Source organism: Triturus cristatus, chromosome 6 (assembly GCF_964204655.1).
Source record: "Triturus cristatus chromosome 6, aTriCri1.1, whole genome shotgun sequence".
NCBI classification, from domain to species: domain Eukaryota; kingdom Metazoa; phylum Chordata; class Amphibia; order Caudata; family Salamandridae; genus Triturus; species Triturus cristatus.
Genome location: NC_140589.1, coordinates 81,254,199 through 81,279,971, shown reverse-complemented (window position 1 = coordinate 81,279,971; position 25,773 = coordinate 81,254,199). Strand labels below are relative to the sequence as shown.

Genomic DNA, 25,773 nt, shown 5'->3' with positions numbered 1-25,773 from the left:
GTGGTGGGTTGGTGGCCTTTCTGGTAATGTTTTTTTGGGTTGGGGGGGTGGGTTGGCAGGGTGGGGGGTGGTTTCTGGAGAAAGTTCCTGACTGCACTTGCTCTGTTGTTGCTTGACCAGACACAGGGTTTCGGATTGCACTTTGTTTGGGGGGTTGTGTTGGGTGGGAGTGGGGGGTTGTGTTGGGTTTTTTATAGCTTCTCAGTGTTGTGCATATTTCTGTTCTCGCCTTTTCCTATTACTGCTAGTATGCATCACCACACCACTGGGCCCTTCTGGGACAGTCTGACGGTACACAGCATCCTCTTCACCCTGACGTATGTTAGTCTCCCCCACAGTGCTGTTTGCTACCTGGTGCAAGTTCCCTTGATCTGGTTGTCCACGGCCGCAGATCGCTGGTGGTTCCAGTATGCATTTCACTTGCCTGCCCAGCTCCTCTTTCTATCAGGCTCGGCCCGCCGGGCACACAGGTTGGCTTGTCCCGCTCCCAGGTCCCTCGCACTGCATTACACTCTTCCTACCAGCTTCCAACACCATGACTGACACCATCTGTTGGACCTGGAATATTCGTGGTATCAACGATCACCGTAAAGCCAGGCTCATCCACTCATACCTTCACCGGCACAAGGTCGACATGTGCCTTCTGCAAGAAACTCATCTGCTACCTGCAACCTCCTCCAGACTACAGTCGCGTTACTGGGGCAAAACGCATTCATCTTTTTATTCCGCCTATTCCATGGGTGTGTCCATTTTGATCAGAAGAGGGCTCCTGTGGTACACCACTCGGGCACTCACAGACCCTGACGGACGTTATGTTATTTTGCACGGCACCCTATTCTCCCAACCCACGACGGTTGCAGCTGTGTACGGACCTAACTCGGACGACCCTGATTTCTTCTCTCATATCTGGCATCTAATTTCTTCTCTGGGACCGACTGCCATTCTTTGGGGGGGTGATTTTAATGTCACGCTTTCTGCAGCTTTGGACCGCTCTGGCCCCCACTCTTCCCACCCCCGCTCCGCCGCTCTATTACAGTCCATACTCACTGACAAGTCGCTGCACGATGTCTGGCGTCACTTCTGCCAGAGGCCCACAAGGGTACTTGCGTCACTGGGTCTCGTGGCTGCTGGTCCCGTATTGAACTCTGGGTTGCCTCTTCTGACGTCCTCACATGGCTTTCCTCCGCGACTCATCTGGCACGTACCTTTTCCGATCATGCGCAAATCCAGCTATGTCTCAGCTTTCCTGACTCCCCACGGCGTGCTTTCACATGGCGGTTCCCCCGGCCCTCCGAGATGCCGTTTTCTGTGACGAGATCCAAACCGTGATTACCAACTACTTTGACCTAAATGTCGGCTCCGTGGACTCCGCATTTACCATTTGGGAAGGTTTTAAGACAGTGATACGTGGTGAATGTATCTAGAAACAAGCTGGGGTCCTTCGCTCCATCCGCTCCTCGTTGGACAAATTGGAATCCGAAATTAAGGCTCTCGACGCTGAGCATGAGGCACACTCTCGGCCGGAGGCCCAAGCGAATTTACGTGTTAAACATACTGAATTCGCTGAGGAGGCCAACAGGGACCTCTCCTTCCTTGGCAGGGAGGCCCGGGCGCGTCACTTCGGAGAGGGCAACCGGCTGGGTAAGACCCTGGCTAACCTCTTACGCCCCCCTCGTGCCGCATCGTATATCACAGCTCTTCGGTTTGGCGGCCCCTCCAGGACCACCTCCCCAGATGGACCAAGGCCTGTTTTACGGACTATTACTCGCAACTCTACACCGCTAGTTTCTTACGTTTCTAGACTCACCCCGCTCCATATCAGCTGCACGTTGCTGTCGAAGCCGACCTTGCGACCCCCTGGCCTCTGTCTACCGCCTTGTTCGCGTCAGCTAGCCGCCCACGGGATGAGGTTGACACGGTCAAAACCCTGCGCTGGGCCTGGTTGGGGCTGTGCCATATTTCCAACGTTTCCGTTCCCACACATACACATCCTCTACTCCCCGAAAGCTGGTAACTAAACTATACGCCCTCATGCTGTCGACCTCCATATCTACCGAGCTTGCATGGGTGGCATGGGGCGCGGAACTAGGTGTAGACGTTCCCCAAGCTGACTGGCTTTACTGCTGTAACCAGACTAAGAAACTGTCTCCTAACTATCGTCTCCATCTTATATATTTCAAATACTTACACAGGCTATATCGCTCCCCAGTCCAGTTGCACAAAGTGTGACTCCTACCTAACGACAATTGTATGTGCTGCTCTACCCCTGCTGCGGACTTCACACATCTTGCTTGGTTGTGCCCCAGGTTGTCAGCCTTCTGGCTGGAGGTTTGTGCCGCCATCTCTGAGATAACCTCCACTCGGGTTGCCCCCGACCCTCCGATGTGCCTGTTGGGCTTTAAATTTTGTCCGGACGCCTCTCGCCTATTGACTGCAATGTTACTGGTCCTCGTGAGGCGCAGGGTGGCTATGTGTTGGGGTCGCAGACCGGCGCCCAAGTTCACCTATTGGCTTGAAGACGCTTCAAGATGTCTGACCCTTTTATCCGAGTTCTGGAACCTGATGCCTGCAAGGTCACATCCACGCAACATATGGGGGCTCCTTGTGACATACCTCCACTCCCGACCCCAGTCGAGCGGAGCTGCCTCTCCCGCGCTCCCCACCGGCACTCCGCCCGCGGCGGCCGCCGGTGCTGGTCAGTGACTGCCCCCTCCTGGAACATTTCCCCCTTCTGGCCGAGACTGTCTTTTTCCTCACAGGGCTCTCACTATCTCCAGTGATTTTCTTTCATTCCCATCATGTCGGCCGTGCTATACAGGTTACTTGTTACTATCGTGTTGGAATGCTCATATGTCTATTGTGCTTTGGGACTCGCCAGATGTGTAAAATGCTCTGATTTTATGTAATAAGTGTACCATGACCGTGTTGAAGCAGTAAATAAAGGTTTTTGAAAACTTTAAAAAAAAATTAAAAAAGGAATAAATAATGGAAATCAAACTGATTATTCACGGTAAGGACAATGTTGAGTCATTTAACAGTGAAATACTTAAAGACAGTGGAGGCTGGTGCATGCTATTTAAGGTATTTTTGTTGTAACGGTTTCTTTTGTTTCTTTTAGGATTCAAATGGCAGAGAAATTTGTAAAAGCAATCTCAAAACCAAGCAGGCCTGACATGAATCCAATTCGGTGAGTGCTTTGCATGTTATATTTCCAAATTGTAGGCTGATGACTACTGAGAAGATGGGACTTATTGTAAGTCTGTGGCCTCAAACCTGTGGTTGTCACTGGTAAAAAAAAGAATGGTCTACTTCATTCTGTTAGTTATACATCTCATTACCATTTTCAGTGCTTTCCCTTACAAAAATGTACACGGCATAAGTAGCTGTCTGTCTGAGCATTCTAATTCAGGGTGATATAGAGTTGTTTATATGTATATTATTTTTCAATTGTCTAGTTCGTAGAATTTAAAATCAAATGTTTAAAGTTCTGTATTTCTCTCAAGGACACTCTGCAATGTATCAGGTTTTTTTCCTAGTCTAGGTACTGTTGCCATTCCCGACTTCTGTCACAGGGCTTTGGGTTAAATTGCACTGCCCACTGAGTGCCAGATATTACTTTTGGATTTTTTTTTTTCCAAAACAAATTTTTATTCTTGACATCCAATATGAGAAATGGGCCATATAAGCCACCCATTTCCAGCAAATATAGCAACAAATATATATATCAACATTTCCAGAAATTATGACAAATGAATTCCACAGAAAAAAAAGGAAGGTGGAATACATTGTAGTATAAATGGAGCACATAAAAGAAGAGAAAAAAGGGAAGGAAAAGGCAAAAAACAACTGTTCCACAGTAGTTCTCCATAACTGACATACGAAACCTAGGTTCAGGAATTTATGTTGCCATCCACGTTCATAGCAATTTTAAGTACGATAAATGTACCAACGAGCCAGCATCATGATTGTGATTCACTAACACCTATTGGAGGGGGAGGAGGCTCCAGATATATTCCCCCTATAGTCCGCCCACCTTTTCCAGATTTTATAATGTTTCCGGTTATATTCGAATACTGATGATTTGATTCTACGAATTCTTCCATGAAATTGTTTAAAGTTGGAATAAACGAATTTGTTTCGCATCAGAGTGTTTTGGGATGTTCCTTCCAGTGGCGAAGGACTTTGGATGTGCAGTCTTATCTACACCTCTTTGATCACGAGGCGGTTTCCCATAGCACCCGGAGAGGTTTAACTATTGAGAAATCTAGTTACTATCAGTACACATTGGAGTGCGGCCACCATTATAATTTCGTCTAACTTCAGCCTGATCACATCAGTCACGCACCCACCATTAAAATGTCGTATGAAGATATTGCAAATATTACTGGCAACAGAGCTGACACATTTGGATTCACAAATGAAGACACAAATCGAATTTACTCTTTGATCCAGGAGCCCGAATGCGTCTCTACAAGCACAGAATCAATCCAATCAAATATCAAGCAACTTTTATTTGCAGCCAAAAGAGAGATCAACCAGCGTTTACATGCCAGCACACTGATACGCTACCATAAAGTGCAAAGAATACCTAGAGGGTTGAGGATACCACTCAAATCCACCTTATTCAAAAATAATGTTCGCTTTACAGAAAGATGGTACGGTATCCTTAATAAATGTTCCCTTGACCTCATTCTACTTATTGTCGAGGAGCTTTCAAAAGCACTGGAGGAACTTGAAAAAGAAGTAGGACAATTAAAACAGGAAATAAGTGATAAAATGCCAGCGGACGAGTGGCAAAGGATACTAGAAGACATCAACACACAATTGGAAAAACACACAATGGAAATTAACGAGAGAAAATTACGCAAATTTAAACGAGACACTGTTGATTATAAACTAGGTTAGGTTTACAGTTGGGCAGAGGAATACGCATCACGTAGGCAACGATGACAATTTGGCAATAGATCTACTGACGAAACATCATCATCAGATGATTCGCAGCAAAGACCACAATCTTATCCACAACCCAAAGGTCCATTATCTACACATCCAAATGTGGAACAAGATACTAGACCTTCAACATCAAAAAATGGAATCACTGCACCTCCCTCTTCTTCTGGTACTTTTTTAGGAAGGCCCACCCGGCGATCCAGGCGGACAAAACACAACCGATCCCTCAATACCGATTGCAAAATCGACCAGGATTCAGAAAACCTGGTAATAAACATCTCAAAAACGTAGTTATCCACCTTTCAAATACAAACACTCCAGAAGGGGCTGTCATATGTAACCACCTATGAGAGTAATGAACTAGAGACACAAATTTGTATGTTCAAATTTATGAGAATTTTACGTCTTAAACATTTTTTTAAGAATGTTATCACACCCACAGGATTTGAAAATCAAGGAACACTACTGGATCTTAAACCAGACAGCACGTTCCAAGCACCTGTGAGTCATAAAATCTTAGATACATTTGAGACGATTGTACAAAAAGAACTGCATGACATATTTAAAAGCAAGCCAACCAAAGCTCGTAACTTGACAGCCAAAGAGCGGATTGCCATTACTAACCTTGCCAACAACAAGTCTATTACATGCTGTAAGGCGGATAAAGGAGGGGCGCTTGTAATTCTAGACACTTCATTCTACTTGGAGAACGTACAGTCGCATGTCACAGATGGAAATACATATATGAAACTCCTCTCCGAACCTACCAAAGCTTTTAAAGATGTCCTAGTCACCATCATTGACAAAGATCTGCAATCTGGAACAATTAACGAGAGAGATAAAAAATTCTTATCAAGCAAAATCCTAGTGTACCCTATTTGTACATGATACCCAAAATTCACAAAAACTTACATAATCCACCGTTCAGACCAATTGTGAGCACTCGAAATTCTATACATGAACCGATAGGAAAATATATAGACCGCCATTTACAACCAATAGTGCGGAAAATGACCACGTACTTACAGGACACGACAGACTTTTTGATAAAGTTGGACAAACTTAAACTAGATGAAAACACTGAATACATTTTATGTACCATAGACGTAAAATCACTATGTACTTCAATTCCACATAATTTGGGTCTTCAAGCTCTGGAATACTTTCTTTTAAGGAGTGACAAAGATAACCGTTTGAATTTTTTTTTTTTTGTAACTGATGCATTTCACCTTATACCACAGTTATTTTACATGGGACAAAGAATTTTTTACTCAATTCAATGGCACTTCAATGGGCAACTGCGCAGCTCCTGCGTATGCGAATTTGTTCATGCATCACTTTGAATTAACTCATATTCTCTCTCAGAACACCTGGATCGACAATGCCATCACATTTTTACGATATATCGATGATATATTTTTAATTTGGAAAGGTCCAGAGAAAGAGTTATTAAGGGAAATTCACGCACTGAATCATATAGATGAACGTATCCAATTTAAACACACCATGGATAAACACAAGATTGCCTTTCTGGATGTTGAAATCAAGACCGTCGAACAAAAACTCATCACATCGGTGTATACCAAAACTACAGACAGGAACAATTTTCTTCATTTTAGAAGTTTCCATCAAATGAGTTTGAAGCAACATTTACCATATTCACAATTGCTCAGAATCAGAAGAATATCGTCCACTGAGGAATTGTACCAGCAGAACAAAGACAAGCTCATGACAAAACTCAGACAACGAGCATATCCAGAAGTGATCCTGCAACAAGCCAGTGAAAGAGCGAATATAAAAAGTAGACAGGAACTACTTAACGTCAAGAAGAATTTAGATACACAACAAGAACGATGTCTTTTTGTGTCAAGATACCCTACTAACAGTAACAAAATCAAACAATCAAAAAATATTGGCCAATGCTACAGGCAGAAACGGATTTCAACGGGATTTTTGAACAGTGTCCAATATTCGCTTACCAACGCACAACAAACCTAAAACAATTATTGAAAAGCCAAAAGACAGATCCGAAAGACACATTTAAGGGTACTATCCTGTGTTTGAACTGTGGTAATTGTAATAACATTATAAAAGGCACCATGCTGAGACAACCAACACAGGGTACTCCTATAAAGTTATACGTAACGGCAACTTGTGACACCAGTTTTGTAGTTTATCTATTAAAATGTCCATGCGGACTCACATACGCTGGGAAAACCGAGCGAAAAATCAAAACTCGATTGACGGAACATAAAAGTAACATTAGATTAAACAATCCTATGTCGGTTATTGCCGCACATTTTAATCAACAAAAACACAACATCCGCCAACTTCGTTTTTTAATTTTGGAGCAGATACAACTTAAAGATGGAAAAGACAATAACAAATTCTTACTTCAACGGGAACTGTTTTGGATTTATAAACTGGATTCCTTGCACCCAAAGGGCTTGAATGACCGTGTGGAATTTAGTTGTCATTTATAAGAATGTACATGGTTCTTGTATTTCATAAGTTTGTGTTTTCAGTTGTGCTAGCATGTACACCATATTAATTTTAAGCAACAGATATGGTCCATTCTACATACTATACTTATTATGTTATCACCACGCTTTTTTTCACATCAAGAGACTTTTTTTCACATTGAGACTTTTTTGTAGTTCACAGCACTTTTTGCTCGCATCTTTATTGATCGCGTTGATTACACACTCGCACTAAGGAGGCAGGGTCCATTTTTATGGTCCTTCCTTTATGTTCACGTTTCTTTGTGTTCACAGTTACTTGCACGCTATTTAATTCACTTCCGGGTCGTCCCTGTTCAATTTCCGGGACACTGAAGATGGAGTTTGGTACGCGACTTATAGACTAACGGGATAAACAGGTACGGTTAGTTGAATTGCTCACCTTCTATTTTACAGCTACACCAAATTGATAGCTAGCAGCGAATCACCGGCACTACTATTTCACCGCAAGTAATGTTGTTGGGAAGGTTGTGAGCGCGAACACACTTAGACGCTTCTCGTCTATAGCTGCACTCGTGTTACTAATGTATACTCCTTCTACCACGTTCCGTGTACCGGTTTGTTCGTGGTTCATGTCGCATTACTTCGATGCGTTAAGTTTATTGAAGAGCACGGCACGCCTTACTATTTGACTTTCTTTTAACCACATTTATCGCACTGAATAATTTTTTTTCACACTGTGAACGCCAAAAGGGTTGTTGTGTAATCTCTTTAGGATCGTTTTGAAATTAACACACAGCATGATATTCGTGATCTACGTATTTTTTCACCAGATATACGTTTAACACACTATGTCTCCAGGCATTTATTTTTATGTTGATTCGACGCATTTTTGCTCTGAGGTTATTAAGAGCACATTTTTTGTTTACAGGGAGAACCCCCTGAAGAATGGCTAGTCCCGAAATGCATTGGGGATCAATACCCCTGTGACCCCAGAACAGCGTACTTTATGAACAAGGTTATATTCGAATACTGATGATTTGATTCTACAAATTTTTCCATGAAATTGTTTAATGTTGGAATAAACAATCATCTACGAACATAAAAATTTGGATCACTTTTATTTAAAGACGAATTTGTTTCTCATCAGAGTGCTTTGGGATGTTCCTTCCAGTGGCGAAGGACTTTGGATGTGCATAATGTTTCCGGGGACACCCCCTTGCCTTGAAGACCGGGAGCTCCAGCCCATACAGAAATGAAGGCCCTTCTTCCATACTTTAAGCGCCGGTGGTGCCTCAGCTTTCCAAGCCTGAGCAATGTCTCTCTTAGCTAGTGTTAGGCTCAGGAATAGGAGATGGCATTTGTATCTGTTTCCGCCGATATCTTCCGTAATGTGTAGGAGAGCTGACCTCGGTAAGGAGGCAATAATCCACCCCAGGACCTCAGACAGGCATGCGAAAACCCCCTTCCAGAATCGTCCAGCACTAGGCAGGCCCATACAGTATGCAGAAAAGTGCCCTCTATAGTATTACAGCGCAGGCAGTGTGGAGACGCAATAAGTCACCAGTCATTGAGGACGAGTATAAGAGAAGCCATATAGTAAGCATGGACATCCGGGGTGGCGACTCCACCGGAGTATGTAGATTGGAAGCAGGTCCTCAGGGCTACCTGCGTAGCACCACCCCCCCACATGAACCAGGCGAGGATAGCATTTAATTGACGAAAGCACAAGGATATGGATGGTTCTGCAACTGATAAAGGAGACGAGGCAAGGAAATAATTTTAAAAATAGTGCACCTACCAAAGAGAGACGGGGGTAGGTGAAACCATACACGTGTCTGGTCTCCCTCCTGCGTCCACAGCAGGGCAAGGTTCCTACTCCACGACAAAGCCTGAGACGAGGAGAGATGCACTCCCAGGTACTTAAAGCCATCTGGAACTACGACTACCTCCCGCGACCAATCACCAAGTACGTCTCGACCCCGCAACGGCCACAGAAAGGATTTACCTTGATTCATATATAGACCAGAAGTTTCCCCAAAGATCTGAATAATACTAAGAAGACGCAGGCCCGGTCCGGTTAAGATCAGTGAGGAAAAAGAGAACATCATTCGCATAGAGCGCTATATGATCGGAAAGATCAGGCGCCCGCTCGAAGCCTCGCAGCTGTGCGTCTACCCTCACCCAGGCCAGTTACTTTTGGATTTTGACTCTGCAAATAGTAGTGTGTTTGAGTAGCCAAGGCTTTCCTCAGTAGGTGATGAATGACTTGAAAGAATAACACTGAATACACATCACTGATCATTGATAGCTAGACTTTTAAATTATATGCAGCAATATTTAGAGAAGCAGAATAAATTAGACACAAAATACCAACGTTTCTGGAGCCAAGATACAACTTCAAAGAGTTTGTAGTGCTTATACTATAAGTTTCTACAGATTAGGATAACATGAGCGTCTATAGCCCAATAGCCCCTGGCTTTCCCGAGAATGATACGCCTCTGCCTGCCTTCTGTGGTTTCATTACACTTAACAGTCAATAGAAAAAGATGCCTGGCAGCATAATATACATGTTCGAGGCATGTGTGCTGTAGATACATATGCTTTTCATATTCCTGCTATCTAGTTTTGGGTCCGGATGTTTGTAAGTTGTTTTTCTTTGAAGAAGTCTTTCCAGTCACAAGGTATGGTGACTCCTCCTTTCGGTGATAGTGCACATGGGCATTGACTCCATTGTTAGATTGTTTTTTTCCCCCATCGGATTCGGACATGTATTGGTGCACTCTGATTCAAAACCGTTCTTCGGGTTCCCCTTGGTGCGCAATCCACTCTACCCTCGACGGTATTGTTCTCAAGCGCAGTGGCTGCATATTTGTAAAATAGACAGAATGTATCTTTGTTCAAAGTTCCTGTGATTAAACCTTTATGGAAGGCTTAAAAAGAGTAATGCCACCCAGAATACCTCTGGCACTGGTATGGAATCTCAACATTGTACTTACAATACTCATGCGTCCACTCTTTGAGCCATTACACAGTTGTCCTTTACAGTTCCTTTCATGGAAGGTTGCTTTCCTCATTGCAATCACTTCATTAAGGAGAGTTGGTGAGCTTCAGGCATTAACCTTAGAAGAACCCTTCTTTCAACTTCATAAACATAGGGTAGTTCTTCGCACCAACCCAAATTTCATCCCCCAAGTAGTTTCTGCCTTTCATCTTAACCAATCAGTTGAGTTACCTGTGTTCTTTCCTCAACCTGATCCTGTAGCAGAACAAGCTCTTCACACACTTGATGTCAGTTGAGCATTATTGTATTATATCGAAAGGAAAAAAGATTTTCGTAAAATAAAGCAACTGTTTATTGCATTTACGATACCTATTAAGGGCAATCCTATCTCTAAATCTGGCATTTCAAGATGGATTGTTAAATGCATTCAAACTTACTAAGCAAAAGCTAAAAGTACTTTATCTATAGCCCCTAGGGCACATTCCACTCGCAAAATAGGGTAATCTAGGGCCTGTTTAGGCAACATTCCTACCGCTCGCATTTGTAAGGCAGCAACATTGTATACACCACACTATTGTGTGGATGTATTAGCACGTCAATATAGGAAAAGCAGTGCTAAAGACACTTTTTACAGACAACTGCAACATCTACTGGTTAGCCACCGCTTTGGAACAATACTGCTATATAGTCTATGCAAAGCATGTGTATCTACAGCACACATGGCTCAAACGGATATTGTCACTTACCCAGTAAGCATCTGTATGTAGAGCTGTAGATTCACATGCACCCTCCCACCTCCCTGGACACCTGTAGTTGTTGCAGTTCTCATTATTTACATTGTATATGCATGGACATCTCTTTACTACACTCACTTACTCCATTCTCACCCACTTGCGGGAAAACATTCTAACAATAGAGTTGATGCCCATGCGCACTATCACCGAAAGGAGGAGTCACCTTACCTCATGACTGGAACCACTTCTTCGAAGAAAAACAACTTGCAAACATCTGGACCCAACACTAGATGGCAGGAGTATGTAAAGCATGTGAATCTACAGCTCTACATGCCAAGAACAGATGCTTACTGGGTGAGTGACATAATTATGGTTTCACAGTCCTCACTCAGACAAGTCAGTAGTTAAAGTGCCAGGGTCCAGTTAATGGAGCCACCAGGGCTCTGAATACAGTGCATTGAGAGGCTTGTTACTATTCATCTGGTCTCCGAGCAGGGGAGCATTTGTGTGTTGCAAATTGACTGGTACCACAGAATTCCACCTTGAGTAGACGATGCTAGATGCTTGTTTCTCATGAGCAGCTAAAACCAAGTTCATGGAGAGGCAGCAGTGATGGGACATGAAATCCTTTCTCAACCTACTGCAATTGGGAAACTGGTACTTACTGTTGTGGTCATGCCACACCTTTGAAACGAGTTAACTCCAGGATCGTAGACTGTACCAAAGTGGTTGAGATACTTCTGGAACTGATTTGTCTAGTCTCGGCCAATGGAACATGTCTGCAGTGCTGAGAGTGTAAGGGAAACTCATTCCTAGAATGGAATTAAGTTGATACAACCTTTGTGACTATCAGTGAGTAGCAAAGTTAAATAGACAAGGCTTGCTCTTTAATGATGATGTGGGAAAAACATCTAGTTCAGGCAGCATATATGTCATTATGATATATGTGAATGCCAAATATTCCCAGTAATTTTAAAGTAAAATTGAAGGACTTTTTTATTTTTAAAGTAATGTGCTCAGTAACATAGGGACAATATATGGCATTAACATTTCTTTTCTGAATGGGTTTCTGTATTTACACTGTGAATTGGCTGTAGATCAGTATTGTACACACTGATCAAAGGGTATAATAAAGGGGTTACTCCCTGTGTTAAAGCCAATGGTGGCAGCTTCTTGTAGGGCTTGTTTGGGATACAATTTGATAACTGTTTCAGGTCATATAAAATCCCCGAATCAGACTTCACATTGGAGCTGCAAAGTTAGTCTTAAATTTATAGGAAAACCAATGAATTTCATGTGCACTTTCCTTTAAGTGTGCTTCATTTACTTGGCAACCAGGTTTGGCTGGAACTGTCCTACTGGGTGTGTGTATTTCAGCCAGACAAAAAATAGTCTAGCCCCCTAACTATATGCCAAGAATGCCAACAACTTATTCAGTGTCTCCTTCAAAGAGAAAAATACACACTTCCTTTCTGGGTAGTTCTAAAATTCTAATAAACAATTGCAGTTTAAGCAACAATACTTTGGTAGACTGAAAATTGGGTTAATTTACTTGACTCTTAAAGCATCAAACAAATCATTTTCTGTCACTAGATGGACTTGATACAGAGCTGTTCAACATCCATCAACATGTTCCAGATTAGGAGGACAAGGATGCTCTGTGCTTTTCCAAAATTTGAAAGGAGTATTCATGGTATTTTCCTCCAAGGCCCAGTGCCAAGGTGTTCTGTCTTAGATTACTATTAAATGTCTTAAGCATTTGTAAATAGGTACATGTTACTTGAAGTATTTAAAGTACCAGAGTTGACTTTCCTCGTTCTTCTTGTGTCCAGAGATGCAGACTACAACAATACATGTTTTTGAAGGAGCGGCAATATTTGGTAAACTCAATAAAGCCTTGCACTGTATCAAAGTGGTTACAGAACCATACAAGGTCTTGGTGTCACTAAAAGCTCTTGAAGGTACCATTTTCTGTTGTGAAAGAAAGTGCACACGCTACCAGCATGGAATCATGTTCATACCATTCCTACTAGTTGTACTATTACAAAATCTGCCACTTATTATACCGAACAGGTCTCTTGAATTGTGGCCAGATTTTCACCTGGTCTTTGTGGTCTGAATTTACAAGAATCAGAGGCAAGAGATTCTATCTCAGTGGGTGCGGGGCTGAGTATGATCTTATTTCTGCCCGTATTTTAAATTCACTAAGAGTTCTCCAGAATGCTTTCTGAAGCCGCATGCATGAGGCAAGTACATTTTGGCTTGCTTCTGAAGGGGCAATAAAAAATATTTTTGAAACTCACAGTGCCAAAACATATTTGAGAAAAAGAGGACCGACGAACATCCTTCTTTTGTTACGTGGCAAAGAACTGGAGCACCATTTTCATTCAGATGCAACAAGCTGTTGCCCTGCAGTTGTGAAAGGGGTTTTCCACTAGTAGCTAGACACTGATCCCCTGTGATGTTTCATATAGAGCAAAACAATCAATTAGCAAGAAGGTTGATGTGTGTCCACCTCACTGTTATGCTGCCTGCTCACTCTGCAAAGAACATTATTGCTCTTAATAGCTCGTCTCTCACTCTCTGATTACAGTTTTATGTAGGTGAATATACATTCAACACTCAGCGTACTGCAGATCCTAGGCCTCTTACTGAACTAAGAAGGTTCCTCCATCACAACGTATCAAGATATGGTTGTCCCCAGGCCACACCTTTACGCACTTCTAATCTAGGTATTCCCTTTCTGAGAGAGGAATGTTTCCTTTTAAAAATTCCTCATGCACTTTAAATCAGAATTGTTTTCTAGATGTAATGCAGCTCTGCATTTTTGTTGGACCTATTTTCAGATTGTACATGTGAACAGTACAAGAACAGCTATGGTTTCCAACAGGCAGTTGAGTTGTGGTCCACAAAAATTTAGACTCCGTGGACAAACTGTGTATAGATTCCAACCCAGTCCCTCTTTGCTTAGAAAGATGCACTGCTCTGTTTTCCAACACAAGCCTGCTTAGCTGCACCTAACTGCTTGTCATCTTAGTAGTTCAATTTGGTGGGCTTGACAAAGTAGAAGTGTTCAGAGAGGATCTGTGAGGGTCTAGAGTGCTTTCCACAAGAAAAGCAAAGGCACTCCACAGATAAATATTGTGTCAGGCATTTTTAATAAGTATAGTTGCCTCAACACATGACACAATGTATCCTTGCAGCACATGGTAGATGTACTTTTTTATCCATTTCCATTTTGTGGTAGTTTCAGCTTCTCTGATGCTCCTTATGGTTCTGGAATCCATGTGCTCTGTTTCATGTCCATTATCATTTGTCTTAGGGGTCGGATTTCTAGCATGTTGTCCCATATGTAGCTGGGGCAAACCACCTTGCTGACACGGTATGTACCACTGGCTCAACCAGCAACCATATTTTCTGTCACTTGTCTCAAAGTAAAGAGTTGCATCTGTTCTCATCTAAGATCTATTGGTTGTTGCTTTATCTACTGCGTCAGATGGATGTTTATTTTGTCTGATTTTCCACTTCAGTAATATACTCCAAGTGCCAAGCTGAATCAGGAAACGTTTTTTCACAAAATTAGCTCTTCAGTGTTGTAAAGTGGTGCCACAAAGCTCTGATGTGACCCCGCCTTTCCAGGATGTGATTAAATTGGGACATATAAAACACCAACTGTTGGCATCATCCCTCCTGTTTTGCCTCCTCAGCACCGCATGGTAGTTGCTCTTAGTGTTTCTTTGATGAAAAACAGCTTTGACTGTGACCAGGTCAGATGTTTCCTCGAAAGGTGTCGGGTTTTAAAAAATCTCTACAGATGCATAAGGGGGATGTCTCTATCGGACCACATGACATCAGCATGTGGTGTCTCACACAAAAACGATTGCTTCAACAATACCGGCACTTTGACAAAAACATTGCTTGCAAGGGGGTACCCTGAAAAAGTTGGTCCATAATTCCCTAAATAGAGCATGGTACACTCCACGGGAGTCGCTACTAGCTAAGAAAGAAAAGGACAAGACAATTCCATTCACTTGTCGTGACATTTAGCCCCAGTGCAAACCAAATTAAAAATATGATATTAAAGTACTCTATAATTTGAATATACCAAGACCACTTTTTGCTTATGAGAACGACAAAAATGTACAACAGTACTTGTTAACAGCAGCTCAAAACTTAAAGAAATTTGACCTTTTGGCCTTACTGTCACTTCCTCTTTTACTTGGCCATTATAAATGCAGCATATGTAGTCTGTGCAATTACACTACTAATTTAAAAGAAGTCTGCTTAAACTGAACCTCCATTAAAAAAAATTACATTTTCCAACTGCAACTCAAGAAAGGTGATTTACTGTATCACATGTCCATGTAATCTACATTATCTGAAAGAAACACGTTAGTTAGATTCCTCACCTTAGAATATCCCCAGGCGTCAGACTGGATCCGGAAGATTTTTCGTCAGCAATACCCCTTGCGCGTCGCTAGGCGTCGTCTGCGGCTCCGCGTCCGTCGTCGGCGTCGTGCGCCGGAATGACGTCATCGGAGTACTTAGACGCCGCCCTCGCGCGCTGACGTCAGTTCTTCTTTTTTCCGCGCCAGTAAGCGCAGATCCGGGAGAGCTACCCCTTTTAGTCTTTTTTGACTAAATCCTTTTTGATCATTTTTGATCCCTGTCTCGACATCTGGTGCCGGTAGGATGCCTGGTTTCAAGCCTTGCGACGATTGCCACCGACTGATGTCGGTGACCGATCACCACCGCCGGTGCCTCTTCTGCTTAGGCCTCGACCACGACGCGGAGTCCTGCAACGACTGCCAGGCCCTGACTTCGAAGGCTAGGCGGGAGCGGTCCCGCAAGCTTCTCGAGCTTCGCCACTCGGCTCCGCGTCGTGCGCGATCCCGGTCCAGGAGGAGGTCCAAGGATCGCTCGCGGAGCCATAGCCGACGCCATCGCTCGTCCGGCTCCAAGTCGTCGGGTAAGTCTAAGCACTCAAAGAAGTCCAAGAGGCGACACCGCTCTTCGGACTCCCCTCGCCGGTCGCGCGACTCGGCCGAGGGTCAGGGTGGTTCCACCCCCGCGGCTCCGGCGGAGCCGCAGGCGCCGCGTCCGTCCCCATACCCTCCGGTCCCTGGGACTAACGCGACGCCGGCGGAGGTCAGTGCCTTCCTCTCGGCCATGAGGAGCCTGGCCCCGCCGTCGACGCCCGCCGGCGCGCCTTCGGGCCCCGCGGACTCGACTGGGCGACCTTGCCTGCCGGCGGCTCCGGCCCCGGCGCCGTCGACGACTCCGGTCTCGACGCCGCAGGTCCCCGCGGGGCCCATGCCTGGGCCCCAGTCGGCGCCGGTTGACCTAGTCACTCCTCCACCGGCGCCGACGCCTGAACCACCGACGCCGTCACCGGCGCCGCCGGCGCACACGCCTACGGTGCCGCCGGCGCCTGTGACGCCGACTCTGCCCCAGTTTAGCCCTCATCCGGACCCGGTGCCGCAGCGGCGTCGATCGACGCCGTATCCGACGCCGCTTGAGACCCACCATTTCTACAGTCCGGTTCCGGTCATTCCTCCTGTTTATCAGGAATCGGAAGAAGGGGGCGACTGGGAGGGGTTCGAGGACCCTTTAGCTGTGCAGTCACAGCTTTCACAGGACTGGGCAGATGAACTGGGGGAGGCCAGTGGGCTGGACACCTCGCCGGACACTGGATTCACTTCTCCTCCGACCGTGGCTTCGGAGGAGGGTGCAGCATTTTCTGTGGTGCTGCGCAAGGCGGCTGAGGCCCTTGGGCTCGAGCTGCCTGCCGTGGCTGTGAGGACCAACATCCTCACTGAGGTGCTTCAGACCTCAGCAAGCTCCACTGAGCCTCTGCTGCCGTTCAACGAGGCCCTCACTGACGTTCTGCAGGGCACCTGGTCCAAGCCCTCCACAGTTCCTCCTGTGGATAGGAACGTTGCCAGGCGCCACCGTCCTGCTCCGGGCGACCCCAGTTTCCTGTCCCAACACCCCACCCCCGAGAGTCTGGTTATCCAGGCCTCTACCTCCCAATCCTCCTTCCCGACCGCTCCGCCGGACCGGGATTCCAAGAGACTCGAGCAGTTTGGCAAGAAACTGTTCTCGTCCCTTAGTTTGGGCCTGCGGTCCTTAAATACCGCCTGTCTCTTGGACCGTTATTCCCATTCCCTGTGGGATGCGGTGGAGGACGTGCTGCCCCTGTGTCCGGAGGAGGTCCAGACGCGCCTTACCCAGGCTTTGGCTGATGGGAGGGATGCAGCACGGCACGCCATAAGATGTGGGCTTGACACCACGGACTCGCTAGGTCGGGCGATTTCCACCACAGTGGCGCTCCGCCGCCACGCCTGGATGCGGTCCACGTCATTCTCCGGGGATGTCCAGAACACCCTCATGGACATGCCCTTTGATGGCACTCGCCTGTTTGGTGAGAAGGCGGACAGTGCGCTGAACCGCTTTAAGGACTCCCGGGCTACGGCCAAGTCCTTGGGCCTTTCGGCTCCGCGGGCGCACACCTCCGCTTTTCGCCCCTTTCGTGGCCAAGGAAGGGGCGCCTCCTCACGTCCGCAGAGCCACCAGCCGCAGAACCAACCTGCGCGCGGTCGCGGACGTGGCTTCCGCCGTGGCGGAAATGGAGGCCGACGTGGTCAACCCACTTCAACCCCGGCAGCATCCGCCTCAAAGCCCTCCTAGTCCGAGCTTTCAGGCCCATACCACGCCAGTGGGCGGCAGAGTTCGCCATCACCTGCTCCACTGGCGGTCCATAACATCGGACAGGTGGGTGCTGCAAATCGTCCGAAGGGGCTACTCCCTCCCCTTCGAGACGACCCCTCCAGCCATGCCACCGCAGCACCACCGTATCTCGGGGGATCATTTGGATCTTCTCCGCGAGGAAGTTTCGGCCCTCTTGGCCAAGGGGGCCGTCGAGCGCGTTCCGAGTCCAGAAGTAGGTCGTGGTTGTTATTCCCACTACTTTCTGGTTCCCAAGAAGGGCAAGGGGGGCCTGCGCCCTATCTTGGACCTCCGGAACGTCAATGCCTTCCTCCGCAAGGACAGGTTCAAGATGCTAACGTTGGCTCAGGTTCTAGCTGCCCTAGACCCCGGAGACTGGATGGTAGCGTTGGACTTGCAGGACGCATATTTCCATATCCCCGTCCTGCCGGCCCACCGGCGTTACCTGCGGTTCACGGTGGGCCCAGAGCACTTTCAGTTTACCGTGCTCCCCTTCGGCCTCACCAGTGCCCCTCGGGTGTTCACGAAGGTGATGGCGGTGGTCGCAGCTCATCTGCGCAGATCAGGGGTTCCAGTCTTCCCCTATCTCGACGACTGGTTGTTGAAGGCGGGCTCGCCCCAGGCTGTCGTCTCCCACCTCCAGACTACGGCGGATCTCCTGCATTTGCTGGGGTTTTCCATCAACGTGCCGAAGTCACACCTGAGTCCCTCTCAGAAGCTCCTCTTCATCGGAGCGGTTCTCGATTCGGCGCGGTTCCGGGTCCATCCACCGGAACAGCGGGTCCGGGATATACAGGCCCTGATTCCCATCTTTCGGCCTCTATCCCGGGTTTCGGTCAGGCTAGTGTTGCGGCTTCTGGGGCTGATGGCCTCCTGCATCCTACTAGTGCATCACGCCAGGCGGCGCATGCGGGCTCTGCAGTGGGACCTGAAGTTTCAGTGGGCCCAGCATCACGGCAACCTGTCCGACCATGTCTTGATCTCGGAGGGCACTGCACAGCAGTTGCAGTGGTGGCTCACGGACCGCGAGTGGGTCAAGGGCAAGAGCCTCTCCCTCCCCCAACCGGAGCATGTCGTAGTGACGGATGCGTCCCTCCTGGGATGGGGTGGCCATATGGGAGAGGCGGAGATCAGAGGCCTCTGGTCTCCGGCGGAGTCTCGTCTCCACATCAACTTGTTGGAGCTGAGAGCGATCCGGCTTGCACTGAAAGCCTTCCTTCCCTCTGTCAGGGGAAGTGTCGTGCAGGTGTTCACGGACAACACCACCGCCATGTGGTACTGCAACAAACAGGGCGGGGTGGGGTCGTGGACCCTTTGTCAGGAGGCTCTGCGTCTCTGGACATGGCTGGAACACCAGGGCATCACCCTAGTGGTTCAACATCTGGCGGGCTCTCTGAACGCCAGAGCAGACGAACTCAGCCGCCGGTGCATGATGGATCACAAATGGCGTCTGAACTCCGAAGTGGCGCAAGGTCTCTTTCAGCAGTGGGGAGAGCCTTGGTTAGATCTATTCGCCACCGAAGAGAACGCGCAATGTCAGCAGTTCTGCGCGTTGGAATTTCCAAGGCGGCACTCGCTCGGCGACGCTTTTCGTCACGAGTGGAGTTGCGGTCTGTTGTACGCCTTTCCGCCTATACCACTTCTGCCCAGAGTGCTGAAGAAGATCAGGCACGACCGGGCCCAAGTCATCTTGGTGGCTCCGGATTGGGCACGAAGGTACTGGTATCCCGAGCTACTCAGTATGTTGACCGATCCCCCAATACGTCTGCCCCTTCGGGAGGATCTTCTGTCGCAGCAGCAGGGGACGGTCCTCCACCCGAACCTGTCCAGCCTCCACCTCCATGCGTGGAGATTGAGCGGCGGCAGTTGATGCCATTTGACTTGCCTCCTGAAGTCTGTGATGTCATTCTGGCAGCCAGGCGTCCCTCCACAAAGACGGTATACGCCTGCCGGTGGAACAAATTTGTGGCATGGTGCACAGCAAAGGCTGTGGATCCCCTTTCCGCCCCTCTTTCTGAGGTTCTCCTCTTCCTTCTTTCTCTGGCCCGGCAGGGCTCTGCCCTGGGCACCCTGAAAGGTTATCTTGCTGCCATCTCCGCCTTCTTGCGGCTTCCTGATCAGCCTTCTCTTTTCAAGTCCCCTGTGGTTACACGTTTTCTCAAAGGCATTACACACACGTTCCCTCCTGTCCCTTTTGTAATGCCTCAGTGGGACTTGAATCTGGTATTGACATTCCTGATGTGCGCTCCCTTCGAGCCTCTTCACAATTGTCCTCTTCGTCTTCTGACTCTTAAGACTGCTTTTCTGGTAGCCATCACCTCGGCTAGACGGGTGAGTGAGCTCCAGGCTTTATCTTCAAAGCCTCCTTTTCTATCTGTTCATCCGGACAAGGTTGTCCTTCGGCCTCGTCCCTCCTTTCTTCCTAAAGTGGTGACTCCCTTTCACCTTGGGCAGTCTGTCACCTTGCCCACCTTCTTTCCGCCTCCGCATCCTTCCAAAGAGGAAGAGAGGCTCCACCGTCTGGACCCAAAACGTGCGCTCTCCTTTTATCTGGACCGCACAAAACAGTTCCGGGTGGACGACCAGCTTTTTGTTGGGTACGTGGGCGCTAAGAAGGGGAAAGCTGTGCACAAACGGACCATCTCTCGGTGGGTCGTTTTGTGTATAAAAATTTGCTATTCCTTGGCTAAAAAGGACCCTCCTGTTGGGCTGCGCGCCCATTCTACTCGGGCCACGGCGGCTACTACTGCCTTGGGACGGGGAGTCCCTTTGCAGGACATCTGTCAGGCGGCGACGTGGGCTTCGCTACACACGTTTGCCAGGCATTATTGCCTTGACAGCCAAGTCCGGAGGGATGGCTTCTTTGGCCGTTCTGTCCTCCAGGACTTTCTGGTGTGATCTTGGTTCGCAGACCCACCACCGGGGATGGTATTGCTTGGGTATCTATTCTAAGGTGAGGAATCTAACTAACGTGTTTCTTTCAGATGAACAAGTTACTTACCTTCGGTAACGATGTATCTGTAAGAAACATTAGTTAGTTAGATTCCTCACCGACCCACCCATCCTCCCCGTTCTGCGAACTGACATCTAGGGTTAAGGTTGTCCTTTCAGGCCCCTAGATTTTATTTTTGGCACCAGTGTCGGTCTTTGCATGGCTCTGCGTTCCTGGCGCGGAAGGCTATGTACAAGAACTGACGTCAGCGCGCGAGGGCGGCGTCTAAGTACTCCGATGACGTCATTCCGGCGCACGACGCCGACGACGGACGCGGAGCCGCAGACGACGCCTAGCGACGCGCAAGGGGTATTGCTGACGAAAAATCTTCCGGATCCAGTCTGACGCCTGGGGATATTCTAAGGTGAGGAATCTAACTAACTAATGTTTCTTACAGATACATCGTTACCGAAGGTAAGTAACTTGTTCATATAGGACAAACCACACAAGAAGTGAGGACGAGAATCATTCAACACAGATCCAGGATTAGTTGCAGAATTTTAGGAGCACCCTTAGTTTCTCACTATAAAGGTCTGAAGCATTGGGATGTGGTCTGCCCAGCTAAAATAGCGGATGCACAGTAATTGCGCTCCTGGACTTTCTTAAAATACGCAACCATCCGATTGTTGAGGAACATTTTCCCATCTGAGACTGCACCATAAATGACCCCTTAACACTATCGAGTAAATCCAGTACCTGATGTTGTGATTCCCCCACGTTGTCACGGGGTAGCCCAACTCTGGAGACGCAACCTTCCCCGACCGGATAGTAAGAACTGTGAAAATCTAAGAGGTAGTTCCTTCAGAGTTAAACTTAACAGACATGGGGCCAAATTGATTGAAAAGAAATGGGCACAGTCTCCAATTGCTTTAATGACTATGAGGAATTAATCTTTAAAAACAAAAAATAAAATGCGACAGCTGTGTACTTACCACCAAAGGTTGTAGATTAGAACTTAGGACTTCTGTAAGGTAGCTTTTTTCTTTTGGAGTATATTATGCTAATGTGAATGATAATTATAGATTGTATCTAACAAAGCATGATTTATAGTGCAAAACCAAAAATAGTAGAAACTGCACATTGTTAATGGTTGTTCAAATGTAGTTGTAGAGGTGGCAGATTTGCTTGTACTCAATATCTACATTCTTACCACTCTAAGATGGTGCCCATATACATTGGAAGGAGCACCGGTGGCAAATCACGCGAGACACACACTCTTGATATGGTAATGTCCTTTTGCCATAAATATCAAGCCCCTCTGACTGTATTGTTGCTAAACCAAAAGATGGTTCAAGTGCTGTCACAATCACAGCAGGAGATGTATGAACTATAATCCACTAATTTTCTCCTTTGGCCTTTTCAACGAGGCACATGCAGTTTTAAAACTAGGATTTGCTCATTGCACAGTGGCTAGCACATCTTTGACACAGAAAAGTGTGCCTTTGGCTTGGTTTGCACTGTGCCTTTGATTTCTGAAAACGTCATGAGTAAAATACAGGGCATTCAGGCAGCTGTTGTATGGCGCATTGAAACTTAGACTGCTTTTTGATACCTTACTAAAATTTACTTCAGTTTATGGATAAACATGAGACTCCCTGTGATTTTTTTTTGTGTGCTTTTGTAGCAACAACAGCGATTGAAATAGAAGCAGCGAAGCCCTCACATTATCCTTTGTTTGACAATGGCAATCAAACAATCAAAGTAAATATACTCAACCCTAGAATGCACCATAACTAGAAAGAGAGGTATGTCGTCAACAGAGGGTTTTAATCCCTTCTTTCTTTTTAATATAGCGTATTCTCAATGGGAAACAGCATTTACAACTCTGTTCTTACCCCGCAGGTAGGTAACAACGCGATCGTTACAACAACTGCGTTGTTACCATGTGTGCCTTTACAACGCAAGTTGTTTCTACTACTTGCGCTAGGTGCCGTGCAACAACGGGCAACACATTCCCTGCTGTTGCGCTAACTGGAGTAGGATTAGTAATTTATACTATTCCTAAATCCAGCGGGCCATCCAATGCAAGTCGTAGAAACGACTTACGTTGTAAAGGCACGCGTGGTAACAACGCGGTCGTTGTAACGACCACGTTGTTACCTACCGCGATTTAATATGTGGTGTTGTAACGTCCCATATTCATTCTCAATATCGCCCATAAACTTTAGGAGGGTAATTGAGGACTTTACCTGTACCCTGCTGTCTCTAAATATTCAAAAAAATATTGGCAAATATAAAGGAACCATTTCTGAGTTATTGGGGTAATACTTAAGTAACAACTATACCGGGCCTGAGGCTTAAGCAGTGGGGGCAAGTGAGTTATAAGAGATAGCTCCCAAGTCAATGTTGAACCTATATAAGAATGCACTAGCCATGGGGTGCCACACTTCTATCAATCTTTGTTGTCACTGAGACCATCCAGGTGGCCAAGAGAACGGCTAGCACCTGATTTGATGATGTAATTTAGTGGAGCACCTCCTTAAAGTCCAGAAATGTACCTGGAGAAGACCTATAGCTTCGCACAGCATGATGATTTGGAGGGCGATAACCTACCCCCTTATAATACTAATGCTGACCTGTAATTGGATTTACAAAATGCAAGTGGTCTTAATTTTTCTCCAGAAGGAGATATCCCTTACCCCCTTTGCCCTCTTCAAAGGAATCTTTGTTCCCTTTGGTGGTACATAATGCCAGATGACGCTTTGGAATTGACTCTACCAACCACTGAGGAGAAGTGTAAAACTTGACTAAGATTGTTCAAGCTTCTTTTGTAGGTTGAACCTCTCCTGCTCTTCAAGGAGGCAGTGCTAGAACTCTTCTGACCTGCTTGGGAGAAACTCTTCTCGGGCCCAGACGATGCAGACCTGCTCCTAGTAACCCAAAATATTTGTCATAGCACCCTTTGTAAGATAGCCTGGTCATCCAAGCTGCTTCTGCTAAACTGAACACAAATTTCTTCCCTACAACCCCTCCAGATCGGCAGTCGAAATAACTGTTAATTGAGACAAAAAGTCTTTGCCTCTTTCTGTGTAGTCTTTTGTACTGTTAAAGCCACATGCCTCATTGAGAGCTCTAAAAATGACTTATCAGCCTCCCTGACAACATAAAAAGCCCTTTTCTGACCTGGTCAATGACTTTCTTGACTCTTAAAGCAAATGTTGTTTAGCCTTGATTGCGCTGATATCGTGGCTCAGTCCATAGCATGAGTGTCCTCATGTCGCCATGCTTCCAGTGGCTTCTTGGGTGACATGCACTTTGACAGCCAGTGAATACTTGGCGAGAAGGCAGACTCCTTCCTGAGATGATTCAAGAACATCTGATGCAAACCATTCTTGCTGAGTTTGGTCTTACTAGAAAAGTAGTTCCACTAATGGTTTAGAACGTTTCAAGACTACACCTTAGCGCAGCAGTCCCATCAGCGGATACCGCTGAATCTACAAATTTACAACTTTTGATGGGGCAGGAGTGTATCTAAGGAGCGCTATTACCAACATCAGCAGCAATTCCAGTCCTCACCATTTGCTGCTCTCTCTGCTGCTCAAAATCACACTGACTCCACACCCTCTCATCATCAGCTTATTGTGAGGCGAGCATACTGTTTTTCTACGAGTTGTGAAAGGATCACTTTGGATCGCTGGGTAGTCCTGCTAATCCTCAAGGGTAGTGTCCTAACTTTTCTGTCCTCCATCAGTCAGGCCCAAGCCTCAATCTTGGAAGAAGAGGTCCTTACCTTGCTGATCATATGGGCCAGAGAAGGGAAGCCTTTTGAAGAAAGAGGACTGGGATGGCGGTCTGGGAACCTGTCCTGGATGTCAGTCTCCATATTTAGTTTGTTGGAGCAAGTTCAGAATACTGGACCAGATGTACGACGTGATTTTGCATGCGCAAACGGGTTTGCGGCCCGTTTGCGCATGCAAAATCACTGTGTGCCACATCGCTAAATAGGCTTTGTACATACAAAGCCTATTTAGCGAGTCGCGAATTATTTGAAAGTCGCTAAATAGGTTTTGCGAGTCGCTGTTAGGAAGGGGCGTTCCCTTCCTAATTACGACCGTGGAGCTATGTATGAATGTTTTGCAACTTCCGTTGCGGTCGCAAAAAACACTCGCAAAGTACCGCCCTCTTCAGGGTGGTAATAAAATCACTAATGGGAAGGGGTCCCCAGGGGACCCCTTCCCCTCTGTGACTGTCTCCAAAAATATTTTTTAAGGGCAAGCAGTGGTCCCAAGAACCACTGCTTGCCCTCAAAATATAAATGCATCCCGTTTTCCTTTAAGGAAAACGGGCTGCATTTAAAAGAAAAGAGCTGCTTTATTTAAAAGCAGTCCCAGACATGATGGTCTGCTGAGCCCAGCAGGCCACCATCCCTGGGAGGGCCCGTCATTCCCAATGGGCTCGCAAATTGCGAGAGGCTCATTAATATTCTTGAGCCCCCCAATTTGCGACCCCATTGGGAATCGCAAACCGTGTTAAACACACTGTTGCACATGTCAAATAGCGCCTCGCAAATTGCGAGTTGCAAATGACTCGCAATTTGCGAGGCGCTATTTTGCACTTCGTACATCTGGCCCACTATCCCCAAGTCGGGTCTTGTTGACCCAAAATGTGGGGGGATTGGTTGGATCTCCAGGATGCCTGCTCTCATTGGCGGATCCTTCTTCTCTAGAGGCATTATCTGAAGTTCACTTTGGGATCTCAACACACTGTTAGCAGTCCTACCATTTGGACTGACGGTTGCTCTGTGGGTCTTACTTAAGGTGCTAGTCGTGATGGTGACCTTGCTATGGAGGTCAAGATTCATGTAGTTCTGTCTTTGGATGACTGGCTGACGAAGGCGTGGTCCCCTGATCTGGTGAAAAAACATCAGCACATTATGACACTCATGCATAACTCTGGCTTTCCCGT

At 46.6% G+C, this 25,773-nt stretch overlaps 1 protein-coding gene across 2 annotated transcripts in view; it reads left to right on the top strand.

Annotated features, from left to right (window-relative positions):
• Window positions 1-25,773, top strand: part of LOC146813794 (cap-specific mRNA (nucleoside-2'-O-)-methyltransferase 1-like) — a 664,820-nt gene that overhangs the window by 496,557 nt on the left and 142,490 nt on the right. For both annotated transcript variants that reach the window (XM_085610257.1, XM_085610256.1), the window contains exon 20: window positions 3,119-3,187. In XM_085610257.1, coding sequence (XP_085466383.1) covers window positions 3,119-3,187 — 69 coding nt within the window. The remainder of the gene's footprint in view (window positions 1-3,118; window positions 3,188-25,773) is intronic.